Raw genomic sequence first — 16,879 nt, forward strand, 5'->3', positions numbered from 1 at the left:
GTTAAGCATGTTTTTCTGTTGCTGTTCAGGGTTTTGCCGTCAAGTCCGTGGCCTCAAAGCACCACTTAGTGGCCAACTGTGGCACTGCAGCTTTGTTACAGAAAGGATCGCACAGGTGCTATGTGAAAGGGTGAGGTGGAGAAAGAGAGAGACAGGGAGGGAGGGGGAGAGAGAGAGAGAGAGAGAGACAGACAGACAGACAGACAGATGGGGTGGGGGAGACCTAGTGGGAGTGCACATGGTACGATGCGCAAAGATCTGCACAAGGACTTGGGTTCGATCCCTCACTCCCTAGTTGCAGTGGGGCTGCTTCATAAGCAGGTCTTCAGGTGTCTCTCTTTCTCTCTTCCTATCTCCACCTCCCCCTTTCAATTTCTTTCTGTCCTATAAAAAATACAGGGTGAAAAAAGAAGGGAAAATGGCTTCCAGGAGCAGTGGATTTGTAGTGCAGGCCAACTCTAGAGACAAAAAAACGTGGGGAGAGAGAGAGACAGAGAGAGAGAGAGAGATTTCAAGGGAGGGAGAGAACTCATTCCTTTATTTGGATTCTAATATTATCCTAAAGGACCCCCCCCCCACACACACACACCTCCTCCTTCCCACACTACTAGAAAACCAGGTGAAGAAAACAATGTCTTCACTGGGACCCAGCCTGCAAGAGTGAACATGTTACTGTGCACAAGGATTGGGTTCAAGCCCCATCTCTGTGTAGGGGACCTTCATGAATGGTGAAGCAGTGCTGCAGGGCTCTCTCTCTCTCTCTCTCTCTCTCTCTCCCTTTCTATTTCCCTCATTCACTTTTAATTTTGCTCTATCTTTATCCAATAAAAATAAATTAATATATATATATATATAAAGAAGAAAATTAAATACAAAAAAAGCAATGACTTCACTCAACCAGAAGAGAGGCGTGCAGTGCTGTTCCAGCCTGGCAGTGCCCCAGTGTGCTGCATCTTTCTGCCTTCCCATTTTTCAGACGCAGACAAAGTGGGTGGGCGGCTCTGAAGAGCTTCCCATGAGCACTTGCTTAAGCCTGAACTGCAGCCAGGCTAGGAGTGGAGCTTGGTCACTGCAGGTTCAGGACCAGGGTCCTGAGCATTCAGCCTTTCTTCCTCCCTGGTAATTTGGATGGAAGCTGCCTGCCCGAGACTCTGCTTTTTGCCCACCCTCTTCCTTTCCCTGCAGGTTTTTGCAGTTCCTGCCCTCTGACCTCCACACAGAGGGGAAGCCATAATGGTTCTGCAGCCCCAGGGCAGCGGGCTGGCAGGGCAGCATTTGACGGTAGCCGTCAACCTGCTTGACTGTCCAGGTGGATGCTTGCACTTCTGTTAGGGAGTGGGGCTCCTCCACCTGCCAGATGACTCTCCTGGCTTCTAGTGGTCTCTCTCTCTTCCAGTGGTTCCACGCTCTGGTCCCGAAAATGCAGGAGTCAGCTGGGTACTCGATGGTGAAAATGGTGGGCAGGAGAGATATCTCAGTGGGTCAAGCCCAGCATCCCATGGGAGAGGCTATGGCTTCTGTGTTGTGGCCTCTCAGGGGAAAAGCAGCCTATAGTGGTGAAATTGTGCATGCATGGTCACTGCACACACACACACACACACACACACACACACACACACACCATGTGAAAAGGGTCCTCAGATGAGGGCAGAGGCTACATGCTTCTCTTCTGGAAGACAGTGCTGGATAGGCAGGTGGAATTTAGAAGCCTGGTTCTGAAGAAAGAAACAGGACTGGGGGAGTGTGAAGGGAAATCTGTCCTTACGTTGCAAAGTGGGGCCCTAAAGGAGTCCCTGGCCAGCGTCCTTCCCAAACAGATGCTGTGATTTCTCTCTCAGATGGATGGCGCTGGATGATTTCCTGCCCCTCAATCACTGTCAAGCATGGCCTTGCCTTCTGTCCTTCTATCCCTGTTCCGTAGGGTCTGAGAAAGTGCTGTGAAGAGGAGCCTCTGAAGCCTGCAGGCTGCCTGTGGCTCCCCAGGGCTGGGGTTGGGGGTGGGGGTGGGGGGCTCCCCTTTGCTTAACAACTGGGAGCCCTGTAAATACACATGATTCAACTGGGTGGAAAGCAGGCCTGGAGCTGTGGTTGATGGAGATTTCAGAATCAGATCTAATAAACTGGTACATTAAAAAAAAATCAAGAGCTTCCCTTTGTCAGAAAAAAAAGTATGAATAAAAAAATACAAGGAGAAACAAGCACAGTGTGCTGGAAGAGGGAGGGGAGGAAAGGGAGGGAGGAGGGACGAGATTCCCCTGACAGCACCTTTTCTCTCTCTGTAAGCACATACACGGGGATGCAGTGGGGGGGGGGGGGGGCTCTCGGCCTTCTGTCTGCCTTGGAGATGACCTGTCTTTTTCCTCTCAGGTGACAGCAAAAATGCTGTCACCACAACATCCTGACACCTATATGTGTTTACCATCACGGCTTTGAAAACCCTTTGTGTCTATTTGAAATTCAAAACAGCCTTTGGTGTGTGTTTGCCATCTGCGAGTCCACAGGCCCCGGCTGGGAGCTGGAGCCCCCAAGGCCCAGTCACACTCCCCCCAACCCCCTCCCGCCCCTCCATACAGAGCCACAGAAGCTCCCCTCTGCACAGTCACTGCCAGGAGAGGCCCACAGAGGCCCCTGCTCTTATCAAGAGCCTGCAGGTAGCACTTCTCCTGGAGGCTGCCAGCAGGGTGGGGGTGGGGGAGGCTGGCAGTGGCCGAGGAGTCAAACCCACCCATCCTGCACTAAGCCTCCGTGGCTGGTGGCAGAAGGCAGCCTCCATGACTGGCGGCTGTTCTGGAACAGGGCACCGCCTGCCCCGCTTCACCAAGAGTTGTCAGAGCCGAGGCAGGTGGCCTATGTGCCGGCATGTGGCCCTGCGCTGGAGGCTTAGTGGACAGGTGACCTGGGCTCCAGCACTACTGGGCCAAGTAGCAGTGGATGGGGTGGGTGTTGTGGGTCTGGGGGACTTGGGGTCACCTGGGGCTTCCCCAGGGGGCCTTCTCTCTCCCTCAGGAGCTGGAGTTGACAGGGAATGGGGTGCTCTCTTCAAGGCTGACTGCATTAAGAAAAGCAAGTAATGGCTTCCCACCCACCTGCCCCACTGCCCCCAGCTCCCCCATCACAAGTCATCTTATCTGCTGTTATAAAGTCGGATTCTAGTGGCTAGGAACACCCCGCTTTCCCTTCTTTCCCAGAGAAGTGCCAACTGCTCATGGAAGGCAGAACTTCTGTGCCCTCTGCTGGTCAACAGAGACGCTGGGAATAACAAGCTCTCGGCTTCACTGTGTCTCCAGTGGGGCTGAATCCTCTGGTGCCCCGGCAGCCATCTGCACCACGTGCTAGGCAGTGACTGAAATGTCCCTGACTGTCCCCAGTGCTCTGGGTGACCATACGCACCCTACCAGGCCTGCCGAGTCTTCTGAGGTCGCCCTAGGATGGAGGCAACAGCCTGGGGGGGGGGTGCTCTCCGGGCAACGCATCCAACTCCTCTATGCACTCTTTAATTGCTTCTCCCTTCAGCTGACACCGTGTGGAACTAGGATAATCAATCTGCAGGTTAGAAGAACAACCACGTCCTCTCAGGAGACGACGCAGCTCATAAAAAATGTACAGGGGACGCTGTGTGCTCCTGGTTTGGATTTTTAACTCCTGCTCTGCCATGTGGAGGAAGGTGCTGAGCCAGGAAGGGGAAAGATTTGAGGGCAGGGGAGCGGGGTAGGGGGAAAGAACAGGTGACAGGGTGTTCCAGGAAAACACACAGAGAAAGAAAAGGGGAACAGACATCTCAAGGGAACTAGGCCCCTGCGGTGTGGGTAGAGATCACAGGCTTTCAAAGGTCCCCAGCAAATGGCTCTCCAGGGCCCCAGCAGCCCAGATGCAGCCCTGAGCCCGGTTTTAGATGCCACAGAGAACAGATCACTGTGCTATCTGCAACCAGGGTCACTGCCTAAGTACAGAGGGGATATCCTTTCCCAGACCACAGGCTTCCCCCTTAGAAAATGGTCATTTAGACCTAGTAAGCTTGACAATCTAGTAGAAAGGCCCAACAAAGACAGATCCCCATAAACCTAATACCGGTTTGGATACAACAAAGAACAATCAACACTTAAAGAACTGGAAGAAAGTCTAAGAAAGGACTACAAAAGCCAGAGAAAGGACTACAAAAGCCAGAGAAAGGCAAGGGACTGGCTCACTTAATGATAGCCTTTTTCAACCTGACTTCCCTGGGCAGACGACCTTACCAACGTGTCCTAGGAACATTCCTCTCCAGAGCCCTGCCCCATTATGGAAAGGTAGAAACAGGCTGGGGGTGTGGATCCACCTGTCAATGCCCATGTCCAGTGGAGAAGCAGTTACAGAAGTCAGAACTCCCACTTTCTGCACCCCATAAAAAATCTTTGGTCCAAACTTCCAGTGGGGGAGAAATGATAGGAGGTAGTTGAGCAGAGGACTCTGAACTCCAATTCCATCAGGATCCGGAGAGAGAGAAGAGGAATAAAGGAAGGACACTTGGAAGTAGTAATCAGTATGGTGTGACTTAGAAACGAAGAGAAGGCAGGGCCACTGGAAAAAGTGAGAAAACAGAATTCTGGTGGTGGAATGGTCTGGATTTATTCATTCATTCTGGGATGTGGATTAGTCACCACACATTCATCTGAACACACACACACACACGTCATCTGGCCATGGAATTCTCCCTACGCTTCTGCCGCGAGGTCCTACAAGTCCGTTGCAGGTACACATCCTGCACTTGGACCTCTTGATGCCTCTGCTTTGAGGAGGTGCAGTAACACCACTTCCTTGACAGAGGGGAGCCAGGCCATCCAAAGACAAATGAAGAAAGGGGGGATTTGGGGGATGGCGCACCTGGGTAAGCGCACACACTACAGAGAGCAAGGACCCGGGTTCAAGCCTCTGGTCCCCACCTGAAGGGGGAAAGCAGGGTTGCAGGTCTCTCTCTCTCTCTCTCTCCCTCTCTATATCCCCCTTCCTCTCAATTTCTGGCTGTTTTTATCAAATAAATAAAGATAATAAAAAAAATTAAATGTTTTAAAGGGGCGGGGTGTTTCACACACTTCCACAGGAGTAGACATGGTGTGTGTTCTGACATTTGAAAGTTAACAAAACGGCACTGGAGAGAGAGCTCAGTAGGGGAGGTGGCTGCCCTGCCTTGCTGGGGACACTTTGTCTTTGTGAGGCTTTGTGACACCAGGGGAAGCTCTGGCTATGTCTCTTCTTCTCTCTGTCTCCTTATTCGAATGAAAAAGTGGCTCAGGAGTGGCGTAGTCACATACGCAGGAGGCCCTGATCTAGAAAAAAATAAGTAAATAAAAATGCACTTGAAAGGTAAGTTTATTAGGAGGGGCCAGGTGGCAGAACACCTAGTTAAGCGCAGAGGATGAAGTGCAAGGACCCCGGCTCCCCACCTGCAGGGGGGTCCCATCACAGTCGACAAAACAGTCTCTCTCTCTCTCTCTCTCTCTCTCTCTCTGTCTTCCTCTCCTCTCTCAATTTCTCTGTCCTATCCAATGATAACCCTGGAGGCAAAATAAACAAATAAATAAATATATATTTATTTTTAAAAGAAAAGCTTATTAGAAGATAGTACTTGATTTCATATAGAAAATAGGGCCTGGGGGTGAGAGGGGGAGGCAAGAGAAAAGCAGAGAGTTTTGAGAAGTCGCTCTGATCATTATCACTAGATAACATCTATTTTAATTTTTTAATATTTATTTTATTTATTTTTTTATTCCCTTTTGTTGCCCTTGTTGTTTTATTGTTGTAGTTATTATTGTTGTCGTCGTTGTTGTTGGATAGGACAGAGAGAAATGGAGAGAGGGAAGGGAAGACAGAGAGGAGGAGAGAAAGACAGACACCTGCAGACCTGCTTCACTGCCTGTGAAGCGACTCCCCTGCAGGTGGGGAGCCGGGGTTCAAACCAGGATCCTTATGCCGGTCCTTGTGCTTTGCGCCACCTGCGCTTAACCCGCTGCACTACAGCCCGACTCCCGATAACATCTATTTTATAGATGACAAGTTAATATAAGCCAGTGCAAACCTGTGTATTTATTTTTATGAGATTTCTGTTTCCAGGACCAATACTATGTGAACAGGAATAGGCCACGGGTTCCTGAACTTTTCATAATAACAAGAACCAGTTAGCTCCTCTGTGAGGCCTTCCCATCCCTGTCCTTGCTCTCTCAATGGACACATGTCCTGAACACTGTTTTGTCCTTATACCAAGAGGGAGAGCAGCAGTGGGCCAGCGAAATCACTCACTTGGCCTGTGCACGACTTTGCCAAGTTTCAAACCCGGCTCCAATGCATTGAAGGAAGCTTCGGCTCTGTGGTCTCTCTTGCTCTCTCCCTCCCTCCCTCTCTCTCTCTTTCTGCCTGTCATATCTTTATCTCTAAAAAGAAAAAAAAAGTGTATCAGGAGCTCAAGAAATGGTTCACGAGGCCAGTTGGTGGCACACCTAGTTGAGTGCACATGTTACAATGTGCAAGGACCCAGGTTCGAGCCCCTGGTCCCCACCTGCAGAGGGAAAGCTTTGCGAGTGGTGAAGCAGGTCCACAGGTGTCTCTCTGTCTCTCTCCTTTATCGCCCCCCCTCGATTTCTGGATGACTTTATCCAGTAAATAAAGATAGTAAAAAAATTTTAAAGAAATGATTGAAGAGAGAAAGAGAGAATTAGTTCACTCATTAGAGTGTCATGGCCCAGGTTCAAGTCCCAGCAGCAAGTGGGAGATGACTATGCCTTGGACAAAGTTCCCCTGCCGGCTTGTCTCTCCCGCTTTGTCGATCTCTGAGTGCAGAGTGGTGAAGCTGAACATATATCCAGCTGCAGCTCCCCCCGAGCCCCCCACCCCCCCCAGGAGTAACAGCAACATATTAAGATCCTCATCCTCCTGATGGACTAGTCACAGACCAGCAGACACAACCGCATGTTCTCCCCCCACCTGCTGACCAGAGTGGCCTGGCCAGAATTTGTCCCCAAAGGAGTGTGAGATTGACTCTGATGTCTCCATACTCTGACGTGAACCCACAGATGCCACCGTCTTCATTCTGGCACCAAAGACACGTCCGGTCTCCAGAATCCCAGACAGGAGCCGAAGGGGAGGGTCCCGGGCCTGCCTGTCCACGCCCACACCCACACCCACACCCACGCTCACTCACCCCTCCAGTACTTTTGGTTAACAGATGATGCTGGCAAACCCCTTTGATCATCATTGATCAAATTACTTTGGATGACATGCACCCTTGACTTGGAGAAATGCCTGGAGCTAGCAAAAAAATGCTGGTGCTGGTGACTGACAAGCAAGCTGCCTATAACGTTTGTCTTTTCCCATTTTCACATTAGCCAGAGATGTTACCCACTGTGTAGGGAAGCTTCCTTACGATGGACGTGCATATATATGTACATGGAAACACACACACACACACCCACACACACACCTGCATTTACTAACTTCTACTCTTAGAGAGCTCAACACAAAACACTGCTTTAGGAACCCCTCACTAAAATTTTTATTTTTATTACTGACTTCAATCTGATTTGTAAATTTGTCATGACGGGCCAGGTGGTGGCGCACCTGGTTGAGCACATATGTTACAATGAGCAAGGACCCGGGTTCGAGTCCCCACTCCCCACCTGCAGGGGGAAAGCTTTGTGAGTGGTGCAGCAGGGCTGCAGGGGTCTCTCTGTCTCTGCTACCCCTTCGATTCCCGGCTGTCTCTATCCAATAAACAAAGCTAATAATAATAATAATAAAAGAAATTTGTCATGATACAGATTTTCTTTCTTTTTAAAATAAAAATTAGGCTAGCTGATGTTCATATATTTGTTTGTTTGCTTATTTATTGCTGCCAGGACTATCACTGGGGCTCAGGGCTCACACAGTGATCCTAGTGGCCTTTTTTTGTCCTTTTATTTGATTGATAGGACAGAGAAATTGAGATGGGGGGAGTATGGGAGACAGAGAGGTGGGGGCGCAGAAAGGGAGATAGAGAGACAGTTGTAGCACTGCTGCCCTGTTTGTGAAACATTCCCCCACTCACTCCCCAAGAGTGGGGGCCAAGGATTTGACTCAGTCCTTTCACTTCAGTTTGAATGTGAACCACGGCACTTTGCTGAACGAAGACAGATATGGAGGCCGATCTCTGAGAGACTTACCTGAGGTTTTCTGAGCTGAATTCGGACTCCAGGAATCGTAGAAACTGGTCCCGCCCCACCTGGTCCTTGAGTATCTCATCAAAGGAGAAGCCCCATCGCTTTACTCGCTGCTGGCTGGGCTCTTTGCTTTGTGGGGGAAAAAAGACAAAAAGGTTTTAAGAATGTTCAGTATTGGGCAAAGCCCATGTCAGATTCTTCTTCTCCTTCTCCTTCTTCTTCTTTTGAATTTCCGTTTATTAGATAGAGACAGCCAGAAATCGAGAGGAAGGGGGTGACAGAGAGAGAGAGAGACAGAAAGACATGTGCAGACCTACTTCACCATTTGTGAAGCTTCCTGCTTTGCAGGTGGGGGCTGGGGGCTTGAACCTGGGTCCCTGCACACTGTAATATGTGCATTCAACCAGGTGCACCACCAGCCAGCCCCCTTATATATTTTTATTTAAATTTTTTTCTTTTATATTTATTTTCCCTTTTGTTGTCCTTGTTAATTTTCACTGTTGTAGTGATTATTGTTGTTATTATTGATGTTGTCATTGGATAGGACAGAGAGAAATGGAGAGAGGAGAGGAAGACAGAGAGGGGGAGAGAAAGATAGACACCTGCAGACCTGCTTCACCGCCTGTGAAGTGACTCTCCTGCAGGTGGGAATCCGGGGGCTCGAACTGGGATCCTTACACCGGTCCTTGCTCTTGGCGCCACGTGCGCTTAACCCGCTGCGCTACCGCCTGACTCCGTGCCCTCCCCTTCTATTTTTTAACAGTGTCAGTCTACTTTGTTGCTATCAGAGGACGGGAAAGTCTCATATTTGAAGTGACGGGATTAGGAAGCAGACTCTCAGATAGAAATAGTCACCAACAATTAAAGCCTCTTCAAAGAAGGCATTTGAGAAGACAAGACTCGGGTGAGAGTATCCAGGGCTGCTCTCTGCTGCAGAAAAAAAAAGTCAGCACCGTGCCCTTTGGCTCTCCTGAGCCTCCCATCAGGCACAGCTCGACTCTTGATTCCATGGCTATTTTTCACATTTTTAAAGAAAGCCAGGATGACTCCTGGGTCCAACTTTCCATCAAACCTGCTGCCCCTCCCACACTGTCCTCAATTCACAGAGAAACGGAGCCCAGCGCAGATCCAGCGATGGACAGTGAGTGACAGATGCCCCCACCCATCCAGGGTGGGCTGTCCTCATCTTTTTTTTTAGTTGCCACCAGGAATATCGCCAGGGGCCAGTGCCAGCTCTGCTCCTGGCAGCCATTTTCTCCCCCCCCCCTTCTTTCCTTCTATTTTATTTGACAGGACAGAGATAAATTGAGAGAGAATATAATAGAGAGGGAGAGAAACTGAGGCACCTGCAGTCCTTGGTTCACCACTTATGAAACTTGTTACTCCCACCCTGCCCTATATGGGTGGGGAGTGGGGGCCTGAACCTGGTTCCTTGTGCATGGTGATATGTGGACTTAACCAGGTGTGCCACCTGCTGGCATCCTCCTGCCCCGTCTTCATTTTTTTTTTCAGGGCAGCCTACTGCTTTCACTTGACTTAGCAGCCTCCTACACAGCACTTACGAGGTTCTAGGCGCTGCTGCATGCAATCACACCACAGCCCTCACGACTATGAAAAATGTTCTAGCACCGACTCTGTTTTATACACAGGGAAACTGAGGCCTAGAAGTCGCTTTCTGGGAAGTGATGGATGGGGTCAAGACTAAAGTCCCGGGGCCAGGAAGTGGCGCACCTGGTTGAGCACACATATCACAGTGCGCAAGGACCCAGGTTCAAGCCTTTGGTCCCCACCTGCAGGGGGAAAGCTTTACGAGTGGTGAAGCAGGGCTGCAGGTGTCTCTCTGTCTCTCTCCCTCTCTATCACCCCCACTTCCTCTTGATTTCTGGCTGTCTCTATCCAATAAATAAAAAAATAAAATTTTTTTAAAAAGACTAAAGTCCAAGAAGATCAGGAGGTGACATGGTGGGCGCTAGAGCTCTGAACACACAGGCGTGGGGCCCTGAGTTTTACTCCAATGCAGCATATGCCACTGTGCCGCTTTAGTCTCTCTCTCTCTCTCTCTCTCTCTCTCTCTCTCTCTGTCATTAACAAGTAAATGAATGTATTCACAAAAAAGAGAGACAAATTCAATTCCAAGGTTGGTGGTGGAGCCTTACCACAGGAGCACCGGCACCACACGAGAGACACCACAGTGCTGGGAGAAGCTCCTCTCTCTCCTGCCCTCTCAGTCTCTCTCTCTCTCTCTTAATCTCTCTGAGTGAAACAGTGACCCAAAGTGACGAAACTGCATGTGTGCAGGGCCCCAATTCTGAAAGCGAAGGAAAGAGCACTCCAACCCAGACAACGTGCTCCGGAGTGCAGCCCTTCACTCTGCCGCCACACGGGCTTGGTTCTCTTCTCAGAACCAAGCATGAGGGAGGGCTTCTTATTCTGCAGACATTAGAACAAGAACACGGCCTTCAGGGGGCTGGCAGGGGGTGCATCTGATGAAGCGCAAACAGTTCCAAATGCAAAGACCCAGGTTCGAGGCCCCTGTTTCCTACCTGCAGGGGGGTCGCTTCACAAGTGGTGAAGCACGTCCGCAGCTGTCTGTCTTTCTCTCTCCCTCTCTGTTTCCCCTCCCCTTCTCAATTTCTCTCTGTCCTACTGAATAAAATGAAAAAAAAAATAGTAAAAGGGAAAATAATGGCCGTCAGGAGCAGTGAATTCATAGCGCTGGCACTGAGCCCCATTGATAACCCCAGAGGCAAATAAATAAATCAATCAAACAAAATTTTAAAAAATATTTCCTTTAGCTTCTGTCTTTCCATGCGCAGTTGGTGATTCCTTTGACTGTCCAGTTGCAACAGGGCTGAAGTTCACAGTCATTCTCCACTCAAGGAGTGGTCTAAGGACCAGCAGAGGAATCTCAGGCCCCACCCACCTCAGATCTGGGATCAGAATCCGCTGCTTCACACAAGCCCTAAGTGGTATCCATGCATGCCAAACTCTGAAAGCATTAATCAGGCAAGACTGGTTTCCTCTCCTTTAAAAACACATGTGCATATTTGGGGGTAATGATTAATCCCAGTGCATCTGCTGTCCTCAGCTCTCCATTCTTCACGAATTTATTTCCGGTAGCCAGATGCTTCAGTTAGGTCTCTATTTTTCTAACAATTCTTCCACCAGGATCTGTGCTATGAAATCTTCCTGAATACAGTTCCTTTATGTCTGTCTTTTCTGTATCCTGTATGTTATTTCCCTGAATCACCGATTTGAACAAGTTATGAAATACTTCTGAAAATTCAAACGTCCCCAAGTGACTGGCACAACAACTTTCCTTGGATCTAACTCAAACAATCTGTGGAGCTTACAGCACCCTGGGTTTCCATTCCTTAATCTCTACGTGTGTGTGTGTGTGTGTGTGTGTGTGTGTGTGTGTGTGTGTGTGGTAAACAGTGTAATGGTGCTGCAAAAAGACTGTCATGTCTGAGGCTCCCAGATCCCAGGTTCACTCCCCAGCACCACCATAAGCAAGAACTGCACAGTGCTCCAATCTTTCTCTCTCTCTCTGTAACTTTCCTTCTGTGTCTCTCTCATTAAAATAAAATAAATACGGAGCCAGATGGTGGCATACCCTGTGAATTGCACGTAGTAGGAAGTTCAAGGACCAGCGCAAGGATCCCGGCTCAAGCTCCCAGCTGTCCATTTGCAGGGGGAGGTCACTTCGAAAGCGGTGAAGCAGGTGTCTATCTCTCTCTCTCTCTCTCTCTGTTTTCTCCTCCTCTCTCAATTTCTCTCTGTTCTATCCAACAACAGTAGCAACAACAATGGAAAAAAGATGACCACCAGGAGCAGTGGATTCATAGAGTAAGCACCGAGCCCCAGCAATAACCCTGGAGGCAAATATATATATATATATACACAATAAACAAATGATTTTTTAAAAAAGAAAGAAATCTAACAGTGCCAGAAATCAAGCCCAGGGTCTCTCAAATGCAATTTCTGTCTCTACATGCAGAGACACTTGCCTGGTCACAATGATATTATTTAAATTGTAATTTTTGTTTGTTTTTTGCCGCCAGGGCTATTGCTAGAGCTTGGTGCTGGCACTATGAATCTGCTGCTCCTGGAGGCCGTTTTTCACCTTATTAGATAGGACGGAGAAAATTGACAGGGGAACGGAGAGGAGGAGAGAGAGAGAGAGAGACACCTGCAGACCTGCTTCAATGCTTGTGAAACATGCCCCCTGCAGGTGGGGAGCTGGGGGCTCAAACCCGGATCGTTGCACAGGTCCTTGTGCTTAGTAGTATGTGCACTTAACTGGATGTGCCATTACAGGAGCCGTTAAATCGTGATTTCGTAGCATCACCTAGCTGTTTAAGAATTCCTGTCAGTGCCCCTTTGACTACTGTGTGAGATCTTGGAGCACAGAGGAAAAGAATTATTTGAAATGAAAAAGCATGACCCTTGCCACATTCCCAATATTCTGTAGGAAAAAAAAGCTACAGTAAAGACACAGAATAGACACCACTGGAAGCAAAACTAGTGACTGAAGAGAAATTCAAGGCATTTTATCCTCAGACAGACTAGGAAGACTAAGAAGAAAGGAGATAAAAGATATTACTCTTTCCCCAAATTCTTAGAAAAAGGTTTTCCTGAAAAAAAGAGGTTAGGTCATAATAATAATAGTAACTATTTTATTTTAAAGATTTTATTTATTTATTAATGAGGAAGATAGGAGGAGAGAGAGAAAGAACCAGACATCACTCTGGCACATGTGCTGACAGGGATCAAACTCAGGACCTCCTGCTTGAGAGTCCAAAGCTTTACCACTGCACCACCTCCCAGACCACAACAGTAATTTTATTTTTAAATATAAAAGAAAGAAAGATTCTGCGTTAAGTGAAGATTTAAGTCTTTGGATAAGATCAGAAGGTACATAGGGAACCTTCCAATGGAGGGATGGGATAAGGCCACTCTGGTGGTGGGAATTATATGGAATTGTAGCCCTCTTGTCCTGTCCTACAGTCTTGTCGATCATTACTGAATCACAAATAAATAAATAAATAAATAAACAAATAAAAGAAATCCATTCAAATTCAAAAAAGATTTGAAGGTACAAGCTAGGGCATGTTAGAAATAGTAGAAAGGAGATACATATTTCCATATTAATTTTCTTTTAATGTTGACAGAGAACTATGTCCCACAATGCTTTTTAAAATATATTAGGTTAATATACATCTATGAGAAAATTTGAGAATATATAAAGCAGGCCATCTAAACCGCTTATACAGTCTAAAGCCAGAACAGAGTAGATATTTAGCAATAGTGTTATTGTTGTTGCTGTCAAAGGTGAAAGAAAATGACTAAAAGATTATTTCCTTGATGCTACTGTGATTTCATCCTGACTTCCTTGGGTGGACGACCTCACCAGTGTCCTAGAACCCCACCTCTTCAGAGCCCAACTCCACTAGGGAAAGATAGAAACAGGCTGGGAGTATGGATCGACCTGTAAATACCCATGTCCAGTGGAGAAGCAATGACAGAAGCCAGACCTTTCACCTTCTGCATCCCATAAGGAATTTTGGTCCATCCTCCCCGAGGGATAAAGAATAGGGAAGCTTCCAGTGGAGGGGATGGGACACAGAGCTCTGGTGGTGGGAACTATATGGAATTTTACCCCTTTTATCTTACAATATTTAAAAAGATATCTTTATTTATTTATTTATTGGATAGAGACAGCCAGAAATTGAGAGGAAGGGGGAGATAGAGAGGGAGAAAGAAAGAAACCTGCAGCACTGCTTCACAACTTGTGAAGCCTTCCCCCTGCAAGTGGGGGCTGGGGGCTTGAGCCCGGGTCCTTGAACACTGTAACATGTGCGCTCAACCAGGTGCATCACCACCTGGCCCCTATCTTACAGTCTTGTTAATCATTATTAAATCATATATCTATTCATATATATATATATATATGTAATGGTGACTTCACCTTCTTCATTCCATCTTGGATGGGCGTAAAGGAATCATGTTAAGTGAGATAAGCCAGAAAGAGAAGGATGAATATGGGACGATCTCACTCATAGACAAAAGTCGAAAAATAAGAACAGAAGGGAAAACACAAAGCAGAACTTGGACTAAGTTTGGTGTCTTGCACCAAAGTAAAAGACTCTGGGGTGGAAGGGGGGAGGGTTCCGGTCCTGGAACAGGATGGTGGAGGAGGACCTAGATGGGGGGTTAGAGTGGTACAAGGAAAACAGGAATGTGACACACACACCACCTACTGCATTTTACTGTTGACTGTAAACAATTCCTCCCTCAATAAAGAATAAAATCGTATGTCCACATAGGTGTATAATTTACCTCATCTCTATGTCCCACAAAGCAATGTCGTCACTGATCCAGGGGTTGGATGGCTCAGCTGGTGTGATCAAAGGATCATATTCCACATACTGCTCCGTGTAAGCGATTAAACTGCAGGAGAGGAAACAGACACGGGGCTGAGTGCAGAGGGCAAAGCTGAAATTGACATCAGAGAAATCACGAGGCCTTTGGGCCCTCTTCTAGACAGAACCGCCATCCAGAGATATCCTGAACATACTTGGTTGTAGGAACCCTTTTACTGTGACTCTTGGGGTGATCTGAATGAGACAGAGAGGGGTCTTGGGTGATGAGAAGTTGTCCAAAATGGGTGATCCAGCAGAGAAAAAGCCTCTGAGTCTCTGATGGGCTCGCCCATTGTTTTGGTTCAAGGGCTAGCTGCCTGACGCACAGATAATTTTAAAAAAATGATGGTGCTAGCTTTGGAGTGAAGAAAGAGTTGTATTACGTTACTGACCAGCCAGGAGACAGATCTGAGCCCTTGCCTTCATTCCTGCCAATGACACAACAGAACTCTCCTCTGAAAAGCTAGCAGTACAGTGTTTGGTGTCTGAGAGCATTGGGCTGCCTGGTTGCTCTGCCTGGTAACACCTTTTCCTCAGAGCTGTACCTGAACTTGTGCACAGGGCTGGGTCAGGAGTTGCTTTGTACATATAAACTCTGCTTTTGGCCACGGTTGACTGTTCCAGGAATGGCCACCTAGCACTAAGTTGGACTACTATCCTCTCTGTCCTGTTTCAGCAGTAGAAACTGTAAGAGGACAAAGTTTAATGGACTGGAAGTGACCATGTTTCCTAACGTGTGTGTGTGTGTGTGATGGAAGTAAATTAGGCCAAGATCGGAAGTAAAAGAGGACAAGAGAGACAAAGAATTCTTTTTTTAAAACATTATTATTTTAAAAAACTTATTATCTTTATTTATTTATTGGACAGAGACAGCCATAAATCGAGAGAGAAGGGGGAGATAGCGAGAGAGAGAAACAGAGAGACATCTGCAGCCCTGCTTCACTGCTCCTGATGCTTCCTTCCTGCAGGTGGGGGCTGGTGGCTTGAACCCAGGTACTTGAGCATTGCAACAAGTGTGCTAAACTAGGTGCGCTCAGTCCCCAGGATGAAGCTCCTTAGATGTGTCTGAAGTGCTGCTCCTGCTGTTCTTGAGTTAAGTGGCATGGCTGCTCTTCTCACAGTTCAAGTCTGCAATCCCTTCTGGAAGCTTCTGAGCCAGGTTGTTCTCCTTTCAGCTGAACTGGGAGATCTAGTGTTTGCATCTAAATTAATCAAGGGATGAAGGTAAAGAGAGTGGAAGGCAGGTTCCTGGGGGCAGTCCTTTGTAGCATTAGTCAGAGGGGTTTTTTTTGTTGTTGTTGTTTGTTTAATCTTTTTAAAATTTTATTTATTTATTTTCCCCTTTTTGTTGCCCTTATTGTTGTAGCCTTGTTGTGGTTATTGCTGTTGATGTCATATGTTGTTGGATAGGACAGAGAGAACTGGAGAGAGGAGGGGAAAGACAGAGGGGGAGAGAAAGATAGACACCTGCAGACCTGCCTCACCGCCTGTGAAGAGACTCCCCTGCAGGTGGGGAGCCGGGGGCTCAAATCGGGATCCCTATGCCGGTCCTTGCGCTTTGTGCCACGTGCGCTTAACCTGCTGTGCTACCACCGACACCGTTTAATCTTTTTTAAAAATCTTTTAAAATCCTAGAACATCTACTTCCTGATGGTCCACAGACAGTAAAGGTGGTCAGAGTATAGAAAGACAACAAAAAGGCCAATCAGGCAATGAAGATGGTAATAAACTGTCAAAGTGCTTCTTGAGTCCAAAGTGAGTTTCAAAAATCACAGAAAAGTTCGAGGTAGGACAGGAAGGGCAAGGAGGGAGACTAAGAGAAAGGGCTTGGCAGAATGCCTGGCACATAGAAGCCCGGACACAACAATTTTCCTCAAACAGTTCAATGCCAGTGACACAAAAGAGGATTTGGGAGCTCTCTGACTGAATTGTGTTCCCTCCAAGTTCATATATTGAGCTCCCACACACCTACATTTAACTAGAATCTTTAAGAAAGTTATTAAGGAGCACTGAGGTCATAAGAGCGGGGCTCTCAGCTTTGCCCTTAGAAGAACTGGAAAAGACACCCGGGTTCTCTCTCCTCTGTGTGGCTGCACAGAGCAAAGGCGGCATCAGGACCCAGCAAGAAGGTGGTCCTCTGAAAACTGGAAAGAGAAACCTCACCAGAAGTGAGCCCTGTTGGCACCTTGAGCCTGAACTTCCAGCCTCCAGAACTATGACTGAACTTAAGACCCTCAGTCACTGGTATTTTTCTAGGGCAGTCTGAGACCACAAAGATGGGAAGGGATG

General features: G+C 47.7%; 1 protein-coding gene across 7 annotated transcripts in view; it reads right to left on the reverse strand.

Moving 5' to 3' along the window:
• The window catches only part of RGS6 (regulator of G protein signaling 6), a 461,089-nt gene that overhangs the window by 52,887 nt on the left and 391,323 nt on the right, over positions 1 to 16,879 (reverse strand). For all 7 annotated transcript variants that reach the window (XR_009545392.1, XM_007528431.2, XM_007528430.2 and 4 more), the window contains exons 12-13: positions 14,508 to 14,618; positions 8,169 to 8,294 (exon numbers count right to left, since the gene is read on the reverse strand). Coding sequence is in view for 6 of the 7 variants with exons in the window: in XM_007528431.2 (XP_007528493.2) it covers positions 8,169 to 8,294; positions 14,508 to 14,618 (237 nt within the window). In the remaining variant the exon portion in view is untranslated. The remainder of the gene's footprint in view (positions 1 to 8,168; positions 8,295 to 14,507; positions 14,619 to 16,879) is intronic.

This window comes from Erinaceus europaeus, chromosome 16, assembly GCF_950295315.1.
Source record: "Erinaceus europaeus chromosome 16, mEriEur2.1, whole genome shotgun sequence".
Taxonomy (NCBI): Eukaryota; Metazoa; Chordata; class Mammalia; order Eulipotyphla; family Erinaceidae; genus Erinaceus; species Erinaceus europaeus.